The 15,808-nt window shown below is 38.7% G+C and overlaps 1 protein-coding gene across 1 annotated transcript in view; it reads right to left on the minus strand.

The window, feature by feature from the left end:
- Window positions 1-5,849: 5,849 nt before the first annotated feature.
- LOC121324457 (alpha-1,3-mannosyl-glycoprotein 4-beta-N-acetylglucosaminyltransferase B-like) overlaps window positions 5,850-15,808 on the minus strand; it is a 63,257-nt gene continuing 53,298 nt past the window's right edge. The window contains exons 9-15 of the mRNA XM_041266358.1: window positions 13,674-13,804; window positions 12,760-12,867; window positions 12,055-12,248; window positions 11,115-11,193; window positions 9,731-9,818; window positions 6,852-6,964; window positions 5,850-6,407 (exon numbers count right to left, since the gene is read on the minus strand). Of these exons, the coding sequence (XP_041122292.1) occupies window positions 6,384-6,407; window positions 6,852-6,964; window positions 9,731-9,818; window positions 11,115-11,193; window positions 12,055-12,248; window positions 12,760-12,867; window positions 13,674-13,804 (737 nt within the window). The 3' untranslated portion in view covers window positions 5,850-6,383. The remainder of the gene's footprint in view (window positions 6,408-6,851; window positions 6,965-9,730; window positions 9,819-11,114; window positions 11,194-12,054; window positions 12,249-12,759; window positions 12,868-13,673; window positions 13,805-15,808) is intronic.

Raw genomic sequence — 15,808 nt, forward strand, 5'->3', positions numbered from 1 at the left:
CCATAGCCTTCTCTGGTTGGCCGCTGCTGCCGAATTGCCCGCGCCTCTACCCAAAAATAAACTTTTGATTGATTAATATTTCTGTCACTCAACAATATTAACCAGCCCCTCTGGCCTGCATCTCGTGGACGGATTTGATTGGCCACGCAGATGGAGGAAGTGGTGAATGATTGGTACTTGTGCCGGGGGGGGGGTACGATTTGGAAAGAGGAACCGGGGGCGGGGACAGAAAACCCGAGAATCCTATGATGTGTCCTGTGGCAACATTATGCTCAATAGTGAAAGTGGCTGCTGGGAAATGAACGAAGGAGTTTGTTTCACAATCTGGTCGTCCAAAAGGACCCCTGCTCAGCCTGACTTGATTAATGTGGAGCTAACATTCATGTACACCTGAACTTTCACTAACAGGTAGCGTTGCGACAATTGATCAAAAACAAAACAAAAGACCGTTTCTTGCTGTTAAATCACTTCTGTGTTACTGGACACAAAACAAAACACAATAATAATAATTATTTTACTTTTTGAGTATACATAAGGCTTTTTGCTTGGATGCAGTTGAGTCATTGTTGTTTGTAGTATAAACTGAAATTAATTGTTCACAGCTGGGAAATGGGTATGTGAGCAGTATATTTTTGCACAAATGGTTTGAAATGTTTTGAGAACTTTAACGAGGTCAGACAGACGCCTGAGTTGAAATGAGGGTCATTTGCACAGTCTGTAAATATAGTATGAGTAATTATTTCTAGTATTTTCTTATGGGGAAATATTCAGCACAATCTGCATTCTGAAACACATATATACATACAGCTATGGAAAAAATTAAGAGACCACTGCAAAATTACCAGTTTCTCCGGTTTTACTATTTATAGGTATGTGTTTGGGTAAAATGAACAATTTAGTTTTATTCTATAAACTACTGACAATATTTCTCCCAAATTACAAATAAAAATATTGTCATTTAGAGCATTTATTTGCAGAAAATGACAACTGGTCAAAATAACAAAAAAGATGCAGTGTTGTCAGACCTCGAATAATGCAAAGAAAATAACTTCATATTCATTTTTAAACAACACAATACTAATGTTTTAATTTAAGAAGAGTTCAGAAATCAATATTTGGTGGAATAACCCTGATTTTCAATCACAGCTTTCATGCGTCTTGGCATGCTCTCCACCAGTCTTTCACATTGATGTTGGGTGACTTTATGCCACTCCTGGCGCAAAAATTCAAGCAGCTCGGCTTTGTTTGATGGCTTGTGACCATCCGTCTTCCTCTTGATCACATTCCAGAGGTTTTCAGTGGGGTTCAGGTCTGGAGATTGGGCTGGCCATGACAGGGTCTTGATCTGGTGGTCCTCCATCCACACCTTGATTGACCTGGCTGTGTGGCATGGAGCATTGTCCCGTTGGAAAAACCAATCCTCAGAGTTGGGGAACATTGTCAGAGCAGAAGGAAGCAAGTTTTCTTCCAGGACAACCTTGTACTTGGCTTGATTCATGCGTCCTTTACAAAGACAAATCTGCCTGATTCTTGCTGAAGCACCCCCAGATCATCACCGATCCTCCACCACATTTCACAGTGGATGCGAGACACTGTGGCTTGTAGGCCTCTCCAGGTCTCCGTCTAACCATTAGATGACCAGGTGTTGGGCAAAGCTGAAAATAGGACTCATCAGTGAAGATGACCTTACTCCAGTCCTCTACGGTCCAATCCTTATGGTCTTTTGCAAACCTCAGCCTGGCTCTTGTTTGCTTCTCATTGATGAAGGGCTATTTTCTAGCTTTGCACGACTTCAGCCCTGCCCCTAGGAGCCTGTTTCGAACCGTCCTTGCAGTGCACTTCACCCCAGCTGCTGTTTGCCATTCTTTTTGTAGGTCACTTGAAGTCATCCTACGGTTGCTGAGTGACATTCGAATGAGTTGGCGGTCATCCCGGTCAGTGGAGAGTCGTTTTCGCCCTCTGCCGGTCTGTAGCTTTGTTGTCCCCAATGTGTGCTGCTTGACCTTGTTCTTATGAACCGGCGTCTTTGAAATTTTAAGGATGGAAGCAACCCGACGCTCACTGTATCCCTCTGCCAGTAAAGCCCTTCTTTTTCAAACTCAAAACTTTCCTTTTCAACTCTTTGGGCATTGTCAATAGTTATTTTTTGATTCCAATTACTTTTGAGGTACTACTAGCACTGTTTTGCCATCCAGCTGGTCCTATTGCAAGAGGATAGTGATGACAACAGGAGTGGTTTTTATACTTTTCCTTGTTAAATAAGATTTTGTTCAGGTGCTCCCCTAATCAGTACCTCATTCAGTAGAATGAGGTGTGCCTGTGTTGAAATTCAACAGACACTGGAATGGAATGGCTGCCATACATGTCTCTTAATTTTTTCCAGAGCTGTATGAGTTTGATTATTTATACAATAATATATAACTTTCTCTTGCATAGACACTGAAACTGTTTAACTACTTATAAGGGGGTTGATTTTTGGCAAAGTTACTTAGTGCTGAAGAACTTTAATATTTTTTCAACACCTGAGCTTGAATAACAGTTTCTACTTTGGTAAGCAATTTATACATTTACTTCCAGCTTTAAATATGTTTTTTTTTTTTTTAAGTCAAGAGTGGTCTGGGGTTGTTTGTTAAAGACAATTATAAAGTCTCTTGACCACCGTACACTATGTTAGGGATATATATTCCAGGCCAGTTGCTCTGGGCACCGTAATTGCAAATAGCCACTGTTCATTTGCAGGAGGGCTTCTGTCTTATAAGTAATATACTATCCACCCCCACCTTTTATTAAGCTGAACATCTTTGAGTTCTTTATTACATCATATTGTATGTCTATTGCAAGACCATTGGATAGAGTTTAAAGTGAGTTACATCACATTAACTAATTCAGTACCAGGAAGTAGCAGCAAGTTTTCCTCTAAAGCCTTGTAGATATCTCAATTGAAGTTTAAAATACAAGCAAAGAACCAAAAGATATTAAATTAAAAGGGGAACAGGTTGTTGTGATAATTGCTTGCTATAAGAAAAACAATCTTTGTTTTGCAGGTTTAAGTTACTATACAGAATAAATGAGCCTATAGCTTGTTTTTTTTTTTTTTTTTTTTTTTTTTTAAACAAAATCGGTCAACATAGTAACAGATAGCATGGCTTATTATTCCATTTCAGTTGGAACATGTCTGAAAAATAAGCTATGTCTGGATGATTTTGTGTACAAACATCAATGCAAATATATAGAATGATAATTCTACATTCTCTCATCTCTTTTGTCTTTTTGTCTTAATGAGAACCTAATGCACTGAATGGATGATTCAGTTTAATAAAGATGGGTCATCAATTCCGTGCTTTTAACAATCCAGATTTTATTTACTGAAGCAACAACTAATGGTCTCATTTACCTTTCTTTTAGCCCAATTGTAGTATTGAGATTTTCTCTGTTCCGGTCATTGTCTATGCATTCTATAATTAGTTCTGTAATTAAAGTGGCAAATAAATCAAGTGGCAACACCATTGGAGCTTAAGCTGTTTCCCCACCGTCACACTGTATCTTAATAGACATTTATAGTAGAAAAAATGACAGAACAGTTGTTGTTCTTGTGTTACACAAAAACAGAACTTTCTTTTTTATATCAGTGATTTCAGTTATTTTATTACAATACACAAGTAGAAGATAACATGAAAAGATTTAGTTTTATCTACATGATAAAAAATACAACACACAATATAACAGCAATGCATTCCAGTGCATCTCAGATAACGAGATTGTGGGATTTCAATAAAGGAAACCCCATATTTCCAGAGGCTGTTCCCAATTCCAGTTGATCTGGACTTGCTGGGGATAAGCTCAAGTTGTTGCAGTCTTGTGCCTGATCATCAAAACACATTTGATTTCCCAATAGAACACAATGGCATTACACAGTGACATTACTTAGTTTTTGTTTATTCTGTCTTGCATAGTTAATTTGATTCACCACGTGTGCTGGTTCACACTTTATAGTAACACTACAAATTCATGCGAGTTTCAGTGTTATACACCAAAGGTAATAGCTAAATAGAGTATTAATTTTTTGTGAATATTTTAGTTTGACTTTAAAAAGGTGACCACAAGTTTAGAACGGATCTCAATGAGACTTCACAGGAACAGCAAACTATTGTAATTCAATTAATGTCACACACATATGGAGCCAGTATTTTAAAGTAGCCACTTTTTAAACAAACTTCTTTTTCAATAGCTGTTTGTATAAATGAATGCAGGTACTGTACACACCGAAACAGGCACTTGAAGTATTTTAGGTAAATTAAAATGATCTTGATGAGTGTGCTTACAAGCCATTAGCAAAGATCAGGCTACTTTTGGTGGCAAATTTTCAAATAAAATTTTCAGAAAATGTTCTAGTAGCTTAAATCAAGATGGTTATCACACATGGTTTTGGCTTCATATGTTGCCTTATGTTTTATGGGCCACACATTACAATCTCTTTCCATTACATCTGCTGACCGGAAGCTTCAGAGGTACAGTGCAGCTAGAAATTGCTTCCCTACTGCTGCACACCAACACAAGAATATAGAATATGTACACGCTGTTGGAAATAATTCAAAGGTGGAACCAATCTGAATAGCAATTAATAGTGAGCATGCACCCGAGTTATAAGCACAATCAGGAAGATCATCTCTTTAGTGATATCAATGGAAACTGCTAGGAACACTTGGAGAACAAATACATATTATGCAAAAAGAATAATATAAACCTCATATTAGATCACTTAATTCTGCATGCTTCTGATAACATTGCAGAATTGTCAAGCTATGCCTGAGATACAAATTGAGACTCAAGAAGGCAAATACAAGACCCAGGGACTGCAGTTGTTAGCCAAATGGAAAAAAGGAACTTCACAGCAGTGTTCAAAATACTTTGTATACAATTGGGAATAATGGAGTTACAGCACCTTCTAAGATACTTCAATAGCTGGAACCCCATTAGCACTTCTTATAATTGAATAGTGCAATAACATTTTGACGGTTTGGACAATGGGCCGAGTTCTCTGTACAGGATGTATATCTGGGGGTGTGAGTTAGTTTGTACATTTTCAATTGAGTTTCTTCTAATTTTCCAGAATCAGCACTGAGTTCTCTGACAAAATAATAGAGAAAAGAATAAGAATTCTCTATAAACTTTTGATTCTTTTATCCAGCTTTACATTCATAGGAAAATGATTGTACTCTGTTTTGATACGTTTCTAAGCGATATGATGACGACCTGTGTAACCTATAAATGTCACAATAGTGTAAACACAATAAGAAAAACCTTCAGGGCTTACTCCGAGCAGAGCAGCAATATTAATGAAACTAGCGGATGGATTTCATAGCTGTTGGAGGTGGATCAGAAATAAAGCTGTTATACCACACATTCAGAAATGACAAATAGTTTATACCATCAGTTAATAGTTAAGTGGCAGTGTTATGTAATTGAACGTCATTCATTTTCACATGCTGTACAGTTCCGCAAACCTCAGCTAGCAGTAGTCTTTCGTGTGGGTTTAATCAATCAAGAATAATTGATCTATATTATGTTTTCATAATCTTATTTTTTAATTAAGCAGATCTGACAGTTATAGAATAGAGCATTTTGAATTTGTTCCTACCATGTCTATCATCATTTTTTTAAGTCTTAAGTGTAGGGCTGTTTTTCAACACTTAGTTACTAGATTTACACTACAGTAACAGAAATGTACATTTATTCACTTAAATAAAGCAAACCATAAAATAAATGTGCCTTTATATAATTTATATCTAAACCTTATATTATAATAATAATAATAAATAAATAATAATAATAATAATAATAATAATAATAATAGTCACAATATATTGCTACATCTTATCTGGCAGTGAGAGTTTTGTTGTGAAAAGGCTTTTTTTTATATGTTGTGTATGTAAAATAATAATACAAAACTAATTTATAATTAAAAGGTGATGCATTCAATTTGTAAGTCAGTGGGTAACCTTTACATTATTACATTGCTGTATTTTGAACCAAGTCTTCCATCCCGAAGCAGCATTCTTATTTTTTAAATGGTCTGGGCTATCCAGCTAGCCCATTGTTATTACCAGTGTAATTACAAGTTTCCTTTATTCTTAACATACATTTATATATACATAATTACAGTTTATAAAATACAGCTATTTGAAATCGGTCCCACTTCTTCGTTATGTCTTTGTTTACAAGTCAGGTAGGCCCTCACTTATTACAGTTATGACATCCCTGCTCTACCAACTTTCACTCAGCAGGTGGCGCACTCAGCTCATTAGAGAAACAAAGTACTGTAGATGTAACTGCAAAAGCTTCCGTCCCCCATGAAACAGTCAGAGAGGTATTGCAGCTGGAGGTCACTCTGCCTTCTTAATGAATATCTGAAAATTAAAAGCAACATTAAAATCACTTTCTGTAGGCCAAGTATTGACATACAGTATAAGGTGTTAAGATGTTGCAAATAATCTAGGAGATAGCCATCAAAATATTATTGTACAATCATTTATTCCCATTTTCTGTGTTTATTTTTAGAAAGATTTTGTAGATGTCTGTGTTTATCACTTATGTAAACATATGAGCTTAGTAGTACAGTAGTTTTAACACACTAAGATCATGTTATTTAGCAAGTGCAAATTGTCAGTAATAAAACAATAGCAGTGGTACATAACTAGCAAGAAAAACTACTGGAAGGAGCAGTAAAAATGATTGTTCAGTGGAGTCTTCAATTGCTTTACTTCAAGATAAGGCCTCAACATTTTTCTTTTCACAATGACTCAGATTTGAATATCAACTGTCTACTCCCAGTTACAGACAGACAGACGTACCTCACTGAGGGTAACCCAGACGGGCGAGTCCGTCAGGACAGACAGACGGATGGCCTCCAAGGGTCCAAAGGTGGCGTCAATCTCACCCTCCGCAATGCCATTCAAGAAAGTGCCTGAAACACAGGCCCACTGAACATTAGCCAACAGTCCAGCCTGCCCTTAACTGTGGCTCCCTGAATTGGCCATGTCAGGGCGATACATGGTCACACATACATGCCTATTCAAATGTCATCTCTGACTACAGATGCTGAAATGAAGCCAAGCCAGCCTGCAACATGGGCAGTCCCAGGGAACCATAAACATCTGAAAACAATTGTCCTTCTCACCTCTGCATTGAGGCTACACCACAGCAGGGCTGGGAGGCACTGTAACTAACCTGATGACTTGATTCACCTTTTACCTTGCGAATCTGGTGTCAGGGTGGAACATATTGTTTTGACTATAAGCACATTCAATTATGTGCAAAAATAAAACATTTGCAACACAAAATTAATTGATACTTCAATGATCCATTATTGTTCCAACCATTACAAATAAATCATTATCTTCAAATTAGATTAAAAAAAAAAAAAATAATAAAAGGTACAGAGCTCATTTGAGGAGACATATTTCTTGATGTTGGAGCGTGGGGAGCTGTAGACACAACCGCCTAATTAGAGAAATTATTCAGTGACCTGGGATTTTTTCCCATATCCCAGTTCCTAGAGTAGAGATCTCATTGCTTCACTGTCCTGCGCACTGCAGGCACATGCACTAATTTATTTATATATATATATATATTGTAAGGTACCAGGGAGGGGGTTAAAATCCTTCCCTGCTAAAAACCTTGTGAGAATGCACATTTGGGTGTTATGGGGTTTAATTGTGTAATTGTTTTAATAATTTAGTTAATCCTCGGCACCTGATCGTAATTATAAATTAGACAGGTGCAGGGTATTTGAGAGGCAGCCAGACTGATCGGGGCGGCTGAGTGAAGAGCCCGACTGCGTGTGTGTCCAGTCGTATTGAAGGTGAAGTGCTGAGTGAAGAGCCCGACTGCGTGTGTGTCCAGTCGTATTGAAGGTGAAGTGCTGAGTGAAGAGCCCGACTGCGTGTGTGTCCAGTCGTATTGAAGAGAGTGTTGAGAGAAGCCCGTTTGTGTTTTGGTGTTTGTCAGGTAAACGGCTTAGCCGTCCTGTGTGTGAGTCAGGGATTGGCTGGTGTATAGTGAGAGCTCCAAAACAGAGTTAGGTGTTTATTTCTGTTTTGTTTTATGTTTATTAAAAGTGCGCGTCAGCGCTAAAGCAATTCCGTTTCTGTGTCCTAGGTCTACTTTGAAAGGGGCAACGAATATGAAAGGATCGTTTACAATATATATATATATATATATATATATATATATATATATATATATATATATATATATACACACACACACACACACACACAGTGCCTACAGAAAGTCTACACACCCTTTCAAAATCTTCACCTTTTGTTGCCTTATAGCCCGAATTAAAATGCATTCAAATAGCTTTTTTTTTTTTTCATTTATCTACATATCCTACCCCACAACTTCCAAGTGAAAAACATATTCTAGAAATTTGTAGAAAATAAATTGAAAATAAAAACTGAAATAGCTTGGTTGGAGAAGTGTCCACCCCTCTTGTAATAGCAATTCTAAATTAGCTCAGGTGTAAACAATCGCCTTCAAAATCACACACCAAGTTAAGTGGCCTTCACCTGTGTTAAATTGTAGCGATTCACATGATTTCAGGATAAAATGTAGGTTGTAATTCCTGTAGGTTCCCTCTGCTAGGTAGTGCATTTCAAAGCAAAGACTCAACCATGAGCACCAAGGCGCTTTCAAAAGAACTTCGGGACAAAGTTGTGAAAGGCACAGATCAGGGGACAGGTATAAACAAATCAAAAGCTTTGAATATCCCTTGGAGCTCGGTCAAGACAATTATTAAAAGGTGTAAAGTGTATGGCACCACCAAGACGCTGCCTAGATCCGGCCGTCCCTCCAAACTGGATGACCAAGCAAGAAGGAGACTGATCAGAGAGGCTACCAAGAGGCCAATGGCAACTTTGCAAGAGCTACAGGCTTTTATGGCCAAGACTGGTCAAAGTGTACATATGACAACAATATCCCAAGCACTCCACAAATCTGGCCTGTATGGTAGGGTGGTAAGAAGGAAGCCATTACTCAAGAAAGCCCACCTTCCAACACGACAATGAACTAAAGCACACAGCCAAAGCTAAGGAACAAAATGGTAAATGTCTTTGAGTGGCCCAGTCAGAACCCTGATTGCTGTCCATCAGCGCTCACCAATGAACTTGACAGAGCTTGAACAGTTTTGTAAAGAAGAATAGTCAAATATTGGCAAATCTAGGTGTGCAAAGTTGGTAGAGACCTATCCCAACAGACTCACAGCTGTAATTGCTGCCAAAGGTGCTGCCACCAAGTATTAACTCAGGGGGGTGGAGACTTATCCAAGTATGATCTTTCAGTTTTGTATTTTTAATATATAATTTTTTTTCCTCAATAAAACCTTTTTTTCCCCCTTAACAGTGTGGAGTATGGTGTGTAGATAAGTGGAAAATCCTCATTTAAATGCATGAAACTCTGAGGCACTGACACAACAAAATGTGAAAAAAGTTCAAGAGGGTGTAGACTTTCTATAGGCACTGTGTGTGTGTGTGTGTGTGTGTGTGTGTGTGTGTATATATATATATATATATATATATATATATATATATATATATATATATATTCTGTAGAAGCACGCAAATTTAAATGGTTTCCACACGACAAATAATATGCCATTCACAATCATGTTTTCAACATAGTGTATTAGGGTATTAGAAACTGACGCAACTCTCCCTCCAGACAGACCTACCAATTCGGATGAACCCATCTTCTGTTCGCTGGTACTTGGGGGCTTTCTCTCTCCCCTCCTTCAAAGTTTCCTTATCAGACTGGATATTCTGGAGGAGATCAGCAAGATGATGCAAAACATTTGTGGACATACATATACAGATAAAAAATAAAACCACACAAACAAGATTATGCAATCTGATTTATTTTGATAATAGTAGGCAGTGCTACAATCGTTTGGATTACATTTCCTCTGGTGTAAACTGTAGACTGACAATTAGGGATATTGCCTCTAGCTTAACTGCCAGAGCTCTCCAGTGAGGGCTTAAGGCAGGGGTTGACAGTTCAATTTCATGGTGCGCCAAATAACCTGCGGGCAGCTGCAGAGCGTGTATTTGTGTGTCCTTGTAAACTCCAAATACATATTAGTAAAAATAATATAGCATCTGTGTTGCATCTATTAAGAGACAAATTAGTTTACTTTAACACTGATATGCTGAAAGTGAAACGTAACTCAAAATGTCAGCTGTTATTCTAAGTTCCTGTGTATGAGGGTTCCATACCATAACCAAAAATAAATGAAAGGCAATGAACAAAACGCAATCAAGAATTACAAATAAAAATGTGTGCTACTTTTTGATTTGTTTTAATGTTATTCTTCGTTCCTGTGTATAAGGACTCCAATACCACAGCGAAAATGTAATACGTTAAGTCACTGTATGCAAAACTTGATGAACAAATGTATTGTTTATCCCACAATCAGCAAATACTGTTATGCTTAGTGGCAAGAAATATATTGTAGCGCCCGGCTATGTGCGGGGGTTCTGGCGGTCAAAGAGACAAACAACACTGTAAACCAAAAGCAGTAAAACTTATTTTTATCAAAATTGTTTTCACACTGTTTTATATTCTCTCTCTTTCTCATATATTCTGCCCACTCATCACTGACTGGCCCCAATATCCACTCGCATTCATCCACATACATGCAAAACTGACAAGCAGGCAGGCTGTTAGGGAGAGAGATTAGCCAGCGAAACAGACTCACATCAAACCCCTACTCACATCGGCGGACAACACAGGAAACATTGTGTGTACAGTACACAGTTCATTGTGTTTGACCCGCCGCAACTATACATGAAGATCATATGGGGGAATCTTTGTGGCAATATTACAATTAATTTCTGCTCTCGCTCCGCCCTTGATACAGCTTTGCCAAAGAGGTTTCCGCCATTTCATGATCACTGGCTTAAGGGTTTGCCGAGGATCTGGTGGAAGCAGGCCGAGTTGTTGCCTGCTAGGAGGGATTTATATCTGTGACCTCCCAAGCTACTTTACTCCTGCACTTGGTGACCAGGTGGACAAGAGAGAATGCGGGTTTATGCTTGACAGGTTTATTGGCAACTCACATCAAAAGGAAGGACCTCAACTGTAGTGTTGAAGAGCTTGTCCCCGGGGTGCTCAATGTTTCCACTGCGGAAGAAGTACCTGCAGGAAGAGATGAGAAACAAGAACAAGAGAGTCAGAGGAGACAGGAAACCCTCCAGCGCCGAGATTTGAACCTTCTAAGGTTTGTTTTCAGAAACACGAGACCTATTCTGATGTATACTTCCCTGATGTTCTAAAAAAGTACAGTGTGTTTCACACCTGCTATCATACATAAGTGTTATTCATTTAAAGTAGCCATGGCAAACACAAGACTGTCTTGCACTTCACATGGAGTGTAAAACTGTACCCACCATCTCATTAGTTTCTTTCCTGTAAATAACCAATCAGCTGCTTCCCCTATTGACTGACATGCTTTCAGCCATGCTGACACACAGATGAGGTGAAAAATTCGAATAAATGCAAGTGCAAACAGAAACCCAAAAATAAGGAATATAAACAGAGCTTCCTTTAACCTAATGTAGTAACATATGTTTCAAAATGAAAATACATGTGTTTCTTTCAAAACTGCACATTGGAGACCTGTGTAACCAAGGGAAGTGCAAAATGGCTGAAATGTTTGTAATTCTTTTGTCAGTTGCAATTACTTTAAATCTACTGTACAACAATAGTTCAGTTCACGCAATACAACATCTGTGATAATGATTATTTTAACATCCAACAACAGCTATCTTAAACCCACAGGGCCACATTTTGAAGCAATAAAAAATGATATTATATTATTGTTATTTTTTTTTTAAACATTAAAATTATTTCTTTCCTGTCTGAAAATTTGCCTTGGTCTCGGATTAAAAGGGAAGTGATTTTAGTCATAATATTCATCCTTCCTCTTGCTGTTGAGAGATAGCACACTAGGAAGACAGTGTCTGGGAAAAAAAAACGAAGGTTTCCCGGGATACTAACTTCTCTATGCGGACAGGCTGGAAGAAGCGGATGCGGATGAAGTCGCCTGCCACGGGAGTGAAAGCCCAGAAGAAGTCCTCCCCCAGGTAAGCCTTCTCCAGGGTGAAGTGCTGGTAGGTCTTAAGGCTGGTGGTCACCTCAGCTGCAGGGTTGGCGTGGCCCTTGTGGAGAGTCTGCTTCCCAAAGTCCTTGTCCTAGAAAGGGTAGGAAACCACAGATGCAGGATGAACATCACACCAGACTCTGGTGGGGCCTAATCAAGTACCCTGTCATTTAATTTGCACTCCAATAACAAAAACATCATCAAGCTGATCTAAGCAGTTACATTTGTAAAATAAATACAATACAAATTGGGTGGACTTTAGGGTTCTTAAATGTAACCCTTTAAGTTCTTGTGAGTTCTGCAACACTGACAATTTAATTTTTCTTTCTCACAAAGAGTGCACTTTGTACAAAGCTTTCATAAGTCATGTCCAGAGGGGGTTATTAATTAAAATTTTAAAATCATCCCTCGTTTGGTTAAAATTCAAATATTGAACATCTGCAGCAACAATAGTGTGATTTTGCTGAGGATTTCTGCAGGTACTTTGACACAGATCAGTGCATAACTTCAACACATTAAGGCGTTTCTGTAGAGGTGCAGTGAATCAATCCTATGCAGTGTCTGCCACAACCCCTCCCCCTAAACAGAGAACAAATACCAACCTTCAGCTTCTGGATCTTGCCGGCGAGGGAGGAGTGTGTCCCCACATGCTGGAACAGGGACGGCTTGAACCGGATCCGAAGGTTTGCCTTCTGTCTGTCGCAGTGTTTCTGAGAACAACAAACAGGATTCGAAAATGATGGAAAAACAAACCCATGTACTGGACTTTAATATACCAAAATAAAAGAGACAATATCAAAAAAATTATCTGATGGTGGGTTTTTACGTAGTTTTGCAATGTGAAATTAAAAAAAAAAAAAAAAACAGCTGTTGATTTAATCCCATTGAAATAGACAGCGTGCCAAGTTCATTATTATAACTCTTCAAAACACAGCCACTAGAAAATTGGACTAATCTTGATCGCTCTCGTCAGCTGGGGTAAAACACATTTTCTGGTGGTGCAACTGGACTTTCTTCCAATTTCCTAATATTTCTTAAAATCATGACAGTTTTTATTGAGTGGTCAGGAAAAAATAATCCTTTGGATAATGCCCTATGAAACAGATGTGGTTTGAACGCTGAACGAGGAAGCTTCAGCAGCAATCTCCTTCTCAAATCTCACAGGAAATCAACGGCTGGTGCAACAGCAGAGGACTGAGTGAGCTGTGTAAACTATTTGATTTCCTGCCATGAAATGTGTTTAATTATTAAATAGCATTTATACCCAAGATACACAAGAGCACTGCACCGTAGTGATCTAATTTGGGCTTTGAGTACAATACAGGGTATATCTAAATCCTATTCAAGCAGTTTTCTTTAAACTTGCAAACCTTGTTTCCATCATTCTTGTATGGCATTCAGAGATTAATAAGGGCAATACATCATCCAGGCTGAGGGCTCACATGCCGTATATATCTAGGTAGGCTCCCAGTAGTTCAGTGGAAGTGCACCGTTTAATCTGAATCCAGATACTCACTACATCCTTCTCTGGATTGCACACTTTGACCCACAGGATATGGTCCAGCAGCCAGTCAATGGGTTTGTCCTTGTAGAACATCAGCATGAACTCCACTATGAGAGACAGGTCGAGGGACTTGAACATCTTCCCTGAAGAACAATAACAAGATGGCAACTTGCTAACACTGCAAAACCAACACAGCAAATCTGCAGTTTGAAATGAACAATGTGATACATAGGGAGGTAGTATGATGTATATATGTATGCATGCTTACTAAGAAAAAAAATTCATACGAACAACTGTAAAATAATTATGCTTAATTAAAAACACTAATTTATATAAATCACATAACTTTAGCACAACAAAGATTAAACAGGCGACTCCAAGTCCATTACTGGGTGATAAACGGACCAGTAATTATGTAAAGCTCTTTGTGAAGTCTAATTCAAGGTCATTATCAAAGACTCACAGCAACAGTCCCCTTATGCTGATAGTGGAGCCAGAAAATGCTCACTAACAGGTACTGCTTGTAGTCTTAATCCACATTGATATATAACTGGAATTAAACCCTGCGCCTGCCACCGATTCATTACATTTTCATTCATTCATACGTTTACCTCAGGTAGCATGAAATACCTCGCTGCTGCTCAGCATTACTGTGTTTCCAGCTCTCTTAATTGAAGAGGCTGGAGCCCAGATTGCAGTACTCTATTCTCTGCATTTAATCACCTGGTTCAGAGATCATGGCCCACAGCTCTTTGCATTCAATTTGCTGTCTCTCGATCCCTGCTTATTGAATCTGCTGTCATGGAACTGGCTGGCTCTAACAAGGAAGTCTTCATACTGTAACATTTCAGTTACTTTCAGTTACAAATGCCCTGTCAGTGGAAACCGTTAATCTCCTTCTCTACTGCCTCACCCCGGTATAAATCAGCTTCCAATACAATTTAGCAACAACACTACCAGCAAAGGGCTTCTGCAGATAGCCTTTTTATAACATAAGGCTCCGGCGTTGTGCAATGGCTTATCTGTTATTATCTGATTAGATCCTTGCATCCAAATGAGACTGTTCGCCTCACTGAATAACTCTGTAGCCCATGATTTACATTTAAACAGATACACGTGGAATGGCTAAGAGAACAAAGTTCACACGACTGGTTAATATACTATGTGAATGGCATTCCTAGCAATCTTAAATACAACCCCATTTTTCAAGTGTTTGTCACAAATTGGCAAGACAGCAATTGCGACAGACTGCGATAGATGTAGGTGCCTATTGACGGTGTTATGGCAGGTCTACTCCTGTATGATCTGGCTTTGTGCCGACAGCAGATTACTCAGTTTGACCCACAGCCCTTTGTGGGATAGCAGGCTCTGGCTTTACACCCTTGACTGGCATAAAAATTGACCTCATTTAAAATGTCCTTTTTAAACATCCAGGCAATTTGTGCAGACTAAAATGGAAATGAAGCCAGCTATGGCTTGATTGTTTCTTATATGCAGCACTGGTCCCTGCAGGTAGTATTCAAAGGGTTCACAGTCATTAGGGAAAGATGCTCTATGCCGGAAATAATAAACTGCGGCTTTCAGATATTCAAATCAATGTAAAACTGTGGATCGAAGCCAATCAGTACCCACTGAACATTAAATGATTATAATATTCATACTGTCGATTAATAGATGGATTTACGAATGGTTGCAACATATGTACCTCTCTACATGGACTAGCAGAGAGATTTTCCCTACTGAAGGTACTACAGTAAAAACAGAACATGAATGTATACATACAGTACAGTCACAGGTGAGCAGATCTGTAAAACCCTAAATTGTGTCACAGGGTCAGGGGACATGAAAATCTTAAAAGGGGATTCTTCCCTGCTGTTGACTCAAGACCAGTAGTTGAAAGAGGGTTGCTCTGTGTGCACCTGTAACCATCTCAGTCTCCCCTCTTCAGTCAGTTTCTACACTGCTAATTGGACTGGGGTACATGAGATTTTAAGGAGGTGCCACTTAAACTGAATGCCATCTAATTGTGGAGTTGAGAATCTCCTTCACAACAGAACAGTCCCTAGGCAGTGTAATTCATGGCTGCAAGATCAGAGTTGCTTAAATCACAAGACGAGTTCATCGCAGCTGAGCACAAAGCATCAGCT

This window comes from Polyodon spathula, chromosome 12 (assembly GCF_017654505.1).
Source record: "Polyodon spathula isolate WHYD16114869_AA chromosome 12, ASM1765450v1, whole genome shotgun sequence".
Classification (NCBI taxonomy): Eukaryota; Metazoa; Chordata; class Actinopteri; order Acipenseriformes; family Polyodontidae; genus Polyodon; species Polyodon spathula.